This window comes from Argentina silus, assembly GCF_951799395.1.
Source record: "Argentina silus genome assembly, chromosome: X".
Taxonomy (NCBI): Eukaryota; Metazoa; Chordata; class Actinopteri; order Argentiniformes; family Argentinidae; genus Argentina; species Argentina silus.
The window spans coordinates 47,322,845-47,329,920 of NC_139653.1; the positions used below are offsets into that span (position 1 = coordinate 47,322,845).

The 7,076-nt window shown below is 47.7% G+C and overlaps 1 protein-coding gene across 1 annotated transcript in view; it reads right to left on the reverse strand.

Moving 5' to 3' along the window:
* The window catches only part of naaladl2 (N-acetylated alpha-linked acidic dipeptidase like 2), a gene marked incomplete at both ends in the record, with an annotated part of 163,668 nt that extends 157,095 nt beyond the window's left edge, over positions 1-6,573 (reverse strand). Inside the window, 4 exon segments of the mRNA XM_083694767.1 lie at positions 3,029-3,187; positions 3,547-3,729; positions 4,267-4,426; positions 6,453-6,573. Coding sequence (XP_083550893.1) covers positions 3,029-3,187; positions 3,547-3,729; positions 4,267-4,426; positions 6,453-6,573 — 623 coding nt within the window.
* Positions 6,574-7,076: the final 503 nt, after the last annotated feature.

Below are 7,076 nucleotides of genomic sequence, written 5' to 3' on the forward strand. Positions count from 1 at the left end.
CATAGGACTGGGTCTACACACACACACAGCCATGGTCATAGGACTGGGTCTACACACACACACACACAGCCATGGTCATAGGACTGGGTCTACACACACACACACACACACAGCCATGGTCATAGGACTGGGTCTACACACACACACAGCCATGGTCATAGGACTGGGTCTACACACACACACACACACACACAGCCATGGTCATAGGACTGGGTCTACACACACACACACACAGCCATGGTCATAGGACTGGGTCTACACACACACACACACACACACACACACACACACACACACACACACACACACACAGCCATGGTCATAGGACTGGGTCTACACACACAGCCATGGGCTAGGGGCCAATTTGCAATCCAAAATCAAACCTAGCCGTTGCATGGTGTCTTCCCCTCTGTGGTCCCCACTGACTCACATGGACAAAGGTCAGCAGAGAGATTATGTTTAAAAAACGTTTTCAGAAGATCCAAAGTATTCTCTTTTTCTAGGACAGGTCCCAGAACAGTTTTACACACGCCAGATGGCCCCCGCTCAAAACCTCTGTCCGCTGTGATCGTCATCATCCCCCCTCTCTCTCTCTTCTTCTCCTTTCTCTTTCCCTCTCCTCTCTTTCTCCCCCTCCACCTCTTCCCCCTCCACCTCCTCCCTCTCTCTCCACCAGACCCCTCTGAGGTCTCCACAGGCCAGATGGCCCCCACTCAAAACCTCTGTGGCCATCACCGCCCCCCCCCCCACCCCTCTCTCTCCCTCTTCTTCTCCTTTCTCTTTCCCTCTCCTCTCTTTCTCCACCTCCACCTCCTCCCTCTCTCTCCACCAGACCCCTCTGAGGTCTCCACAGGCCAGATGGCTCACACTCAAAACTGTCCTCTGGAAACAACCTCTTCTCATTGCACTTCTTCTTTTAGCTCATCTCCTTCCCTCCCTTCTCATTCATCTCCCCCCTTCTCCCTCTCCTCATCCTCCACTCCTCCCCTTCCTCCTCTCTTCCTCCCTCTCCCTTCCCCCTCCTTCCCCCCCTCTCCTCTCTCCCCCTCGCCTGTCCTCCCTCTCCCCTCCTCTCTACTCCTCCCCTCCCTCCCCTCCTCCTAGGAAACTTGGGGGCACCTACTAGAAAGACTGGACTGTATCAATTACAGCTCGTAATTAGAGAACGAGGGACTGTCTCAAAGAGATAAAGAGAGCAGCAGTGTTTAAACACACACACACACACACACACACACACACACACACAAACAGAGGGAGAAGCACACTCCTCTCAGGGTGATTCTCTCCTCGCTAATCCAATTTACACTGGAACTGTTTTCTTCAGCATGCGATGTGTCTTTGAAGTGTAATTGGGAGGGAAGAATTGAAACACAGAAATACAGATGTCGTGCCAGAGAAATACCATCGTCTCGGCATGAGGGCCTATTCAGGGACAAGACAATAGGGGGCCGCTTTTTGGCGTGGGACAACAGGGAAGACGTCCAAACGTAGACTAGCGAGTTTCCGCATTATGTGACGGGTTCACATTGGAAACAATAAACAGGGTGATTGTCTTGGTATTGTGGTGTATCTACCCAGATGAACACACAGCCGGTTAAATAGGGCCCCTGCTGACGATTAACCATAAAAAGAACGCCACGTTTAATTTTTCCTTGTTTGTCTAAACGTTTCTGCACGCTGTCACATGATCCGACGTGTCTCTCTCTCGCGGCAGGGAATCACTTCGTCAGATGGATTGCCGGTCTCTGCTCAGAGCTCAAGGAGTAAATAATGCAAATACGTTGGTAAACAAAAAGCCTAGGGATGAAGACTGAGAAGATGGAGTCTAGGGATGAATGCAGAGGATCGCAATGTTATGGTGTGAGGACACAATATTGTCTCGTTTTCACCGGGAGAAATCTGAGCTTCTGCGGTTGTTGGCCCGAGCCGCCACTTGAAAAATAAATGTGACAAAATAAATAATGAATGCTGCAAAAACACACACGAGCCAGATTGGGAGGTCAGGCTTGTCTCAGTTCAGTGGAAACTCTGTCTCTCTCCCTCCCTCTCCCTTCCGGTCTTTCTATCTTCCTCTCTATATCTCTCTCTGTCCCCTCCCTCCCTCCCTCCCTCCCTCCCTCCCTCACTTCCCTGTCAGTGACTACACATCCAGCACTGGTGTTGATGCAGTGAGCAGCTCCTTCCTCCTTCATCCTCTTTCTGAATCTCCCTCCCCCTCTCTCTCTCTCGCCCTCTCACCATAGAGGGATGCATGGCCCCCCCAGGGAGAGAGCCTATTCCAGGAAAAACTCTGCCTCCGCCACGTCTGCCTCCAGGAAGACCGTCGAACTTCCACTCACACCACCCCGGAACGTCAGTGACATTGCAACACCTCGGAGCACCAGCCGGAGTACTGGAGCCGTCTCTTCTTCCGACGGGGGCCCTAGGTTTTTCTGGCTGAGCGAACTGGCAGCAATTAATGTTGTGGGAATCACCCTTCCCTGACCTAGGAGAAGACTCCCCCTTTCTCGGAAGAATCGGTTTCGGAATTAACGCTGTTTAAATGCTAATCTCCCACTCTTAACCTCATTGTTGTTGTGCTGGGGGTAATGTCTCCTCGCTAACAAGCTGCATTACCTGTAATGTTATACACATTCTCTCTCTCTCTCTCTCTCTCTCTCTAGGCACCTGTGAGCACTGAGGCAAAGCTGGGCCAATAACTGCTGCAAAATGATAAATAGTAAATGAATAAATACAAATAAATAAAAAATAAAGTAATTGCTGTGGAGAGGCTTGCCTGCCTTTGCACAACCTGAGAGAGAGGCAGGCAGACAGACAGACAGAAAGACTGGCAGACAGACAGACTGACAGGTTAAACAGACAGACAGACAGACAGGTTAAACAGACAGACAGAGACACAGACAGACAGACACACAGATTAGACAGACAGACAGACAGGCAGACAGACAGACAGAGACAGGCAGATGGACAGGTTAGACAGACAGACAAACAGGCAGAGAGAGACAGACAGATAGACAGACAGACAGACCTGTGTAGAGCCTGTATCTTGTCAGCTGTTATACCCCTCAACACGTTCTCCAGCAGGTCAGTGTCAGTGGGCGGGGCAGGCGGGGGTTGGTCAGAGGTGTGGGCGAAATGACCAATCAGAAGCCCCAGGATGAACAGAGCAAGGCCAGCCAGGATGTACCTGCAATGTCCCAGGTCCCTGTTTCAAATTAAAAACCACTGTTCAGAATGTATAAAGCCTTCACAAACCTACACTGATGGGTTATAAATACTTTATAAAACATGTCAAGTGCAAGCTAATAGGTGGCAAAGGAAGTTAGGCTAACCAGTTAGGGTGGCCTTGTTATGGATGTGTGTATTACAGTGGAGGCTGGTGGAGGTAGAAATCTGAACCCCTGCTAACCCTAGCCCTACCTGAGCAGGTAGCTAGCTAACCCATGCTAACCCTAGCCCTACCTGAGCAGGTAGCTAGCTAACCCATGCTAACCCTAGCCCTACCTGAGCAGGTAGCTAGCTAACCCATGCTAACCCTAGCCCTACCTGAGCAGGTAACAGCTGAGTCTGCGCTGGCCCTTGCCCGGGGCCCTGGTAAAGTGGGAGATGTAGTTGGGGTCCTCCTGCAGACGTTCAAAGCGTCCGTGGGGGGAGACAGAGACAGAGGGTTGGATAGGCTCCAGGTCAGGGTCAGGGTCTGGGTCAGCACACGTTGAGTTACCAACAGACCTACAATGAAGAAGAAAAAAACGATGATTCATCCATCCATCCATCCATCTAGATTAGATTAGATTAGATTCAACTTTATTGTCATTGTGCAGAGTACAGAGACAGAGACAACGAAATGCAGTTAGCGTCTAACCAGAAGTGCAAAAAAAGCAGAAAAGTGCAGTGTGAACAATATATACAGGTAGTGCAGTATATGAGCAGTATAGTAGTGCAGTATAAGTATAAGTATAAGTATAAGTAGTGCAGTATAAGTATAAGTATAAGTAGTGCAGTATAAGCAGTATATGTATTAACAGTAACATTATAAGCAGAATAAATATAGAATGCAGTATGAACAGTATAAGCATATGAGCTGTATAAGCAGTGCAGTATAAGCAGTATATATGTATTAACAGTAACATTATAAGCAGAGTAAATAAGCAGAATAAATATGGAATGCAGTATGAACAGTATAAACAGATATGTACAGCCATCCACCCAGCCATCCACCCGTCCTCCATCCATCCATCCATCCATCCATCCATCCATCCATCTGACATGTGCTCTACACACTGTAGTTGGAAGCGGTCTTGTAGTCCTGGGTCTTGTAGTTCTTTCTCCATGTCCCACTCTAGGTCCAGAGCTGAGGCCTGTAGTTCTTCACTCTCCAGAGACCCAGCATTGGCCCCATGCACCTTCCTGTACGCCATGCCTTCACCTGTACACACACACACACACACACACACACACACACACGTTAGCACTTTATTTTACCGTAGAGAAATGTTCACTTACTTGGAAAAAACATGATCAAATGATACAGTAACTGCACAATCTAACATATGCAGTAATTGTCCGTCTCTTCAGGAAACAAGGCAACATTTGGTACCAGGTAGCAAACAACTGCATTGTATTATTTGAAATAAGTATCTGACTAAGTAGCCATTGCCAGCGCAACGCATTACAGTAATGGCAGACAGCTACAGTCAATACTAACTGAAACAATTCACTGAAATGAAGAGCAACAGATCATACGTGTGCGCAAACACGGGTCACCAGGAGGCCAGCCTGAGGGTCTGGCTAAAAGGCCCTCCAACACATTGTTTGCAGTTAGAACTAATGCAATGTGTTACCGAGGACTCACACACACACACACACACACACACACAGACAAACACACACACGCACGCACGGACGGACGCACGCACACATGGACACACACAAGCACGCACAGACAAACACACACACACGCACACACGCACAGACAGACACACATACAAGCACGCACAGACATGCGCACACACACAGTCCAGAGTTATTGCCTGGGCTTTCATCACCATAACAATTAAAAGCCTGTGTGTTTATATGGCTGGTAGCCCAAGGGGTAGGGGGCCGGGGCTTGGAGCACTAACTAAACCCTAAAGATCATTCTCTGAGGACCCCCATAAGAGAGACAAGCAGGCCTGGGTTCACTGCAACTCCTAAAGAAACACCATTAACACTGCTGACTAGGGGGGATCAAATTCATAAAACCAAGCGCAGTGTCTTAGTATACCATCAAATTTAACTGTCCCTTTTACTGGGACCGCTATCAAAACTCCCCCAAACAGCCCAATCGATAACAGCGCACACAAAAAAAAGAAAGAAGAAATCCAAAGCATGGGTGAAATCTTTAGATTCAACACCAGTGCAGGCGAAAACCTCAGAAAGAAAGCTGCTTCTTACAGTTTTTCTCAATAGCTTAGACACAATTCCTGGAACAACTCACCATTTTATCGAATATTTACACACAATTTTAAAAGCTCACACACTCACAACGGTACAAACGTCTAACTTCTGGGTTCATTTCAAACTTTGCCCTCAGACAACACACACAAGCTGTCAAAAACTGTTTCTTACACACCCGGAGGGATTAATTCAAAACACTGCGACCAAAATGTTTAGAATAGGTGTTCAGAGAAATAATTTGGAACTTTGTAAAATCACAGCACTGACTATCCAGATAACCTTTTCTTTCAGGAACACCCTGGTGAGAGAAATTCAAAACACTGCCGTAATAAATACCTCTTACATCAGTGGATAAGGGAATACTACTGTTTTGGTCAAAAACCTGACCTTTGAAATGTCGCACTGACAAAACAAGTAAGGAAGAGTCCATGCACAGTAAAATACCCAATTTCCAAAAGCTTTATTTCCAAATGCAGCAAATGTACAGGTTACCATCTCGTCTCGTCTGGGTCAGGCCATAATATCTCATCAACGTCACACATTATGTTTGCTCTTGCCAGGCAGCATGGGAAAAATGCCCTTAGAAAACCCTGGATAGACTCCACACACACACACACACACACACACACACACACACACATCACCACAGGCGTCCACCATTGCCTCCAGGAGGTTTTGCTGTGCGTAGGGGTTGCGGTCATACACTCTCCACCGCCATGCTGAGAAAAATTCCTCAATCGGATTCAGAAATGGGGAATATGCTGGCAAAGAAAGAACGATGAACCTGGGGTGGTCATTGAACCAGGGCAGGCCGATGGAAACTCACATTATCCCAAATGAGAACATATTGGGCTTGCTCCGGTTGCCCTGGCTCCCCTTTTCCTGTTGAAGAATGTTATTGTGCAGCTGATCTAGAAATCGAAGGAGTTGTGGAGTTGAGGAGCTGTGTCGTATGGACCCACTCTGACATGGCGGTGGGGGACGCCACGATTGCTGATGGCTGCACATAGGGTGACGTTGCCTCCCAGGGACTTGTATGATGGCACGGTGACCGATGATGCTGCGCCCCCTTTTGCGCCTTTTTGTTAGGTTGAACCCTGCCTCGTCGATGGAGATGTACTCATGTGGGTCTCCCATGGCATCCAGCTCAAAGATTCTCTACGGCAATCAAAAAACACACATTTTCTGTACTACAGATACAGTACTGTACTGGAATGAAACTGTGTGCTGTAACACATTACTATACAGTACTGTATTGATGTGCTGGAGAGATGGGCCATACTCTACATACTGTACAAATTCTGTACAGTATAGCAATTACTTGCACATATTGGAATCGTTGCTCCTTAACTCTGTTTGAAATCCTTTCAAAAGGCACACGGTACAGCTGCTTTGTCCTTATGTGGTTCTTCTGAGCGACCCGGTCAATGGTGGAAATGCTGATGCTGTCAATTCCTTGGAAGACTACCTGGTCTTCAACTATTTGAGTTTGAATTTCCCTCAAACGGATGGCACTATTGGCAATCACCATATTCACCAGGGCAGTCTCCTGCTCCGCTGTGAGAAGTCTTCGCCTACCTCCAATAGATGGCCGCCTCTCAGTTTTACAAAAATTACATTTGACCATCACTGACCTGTGG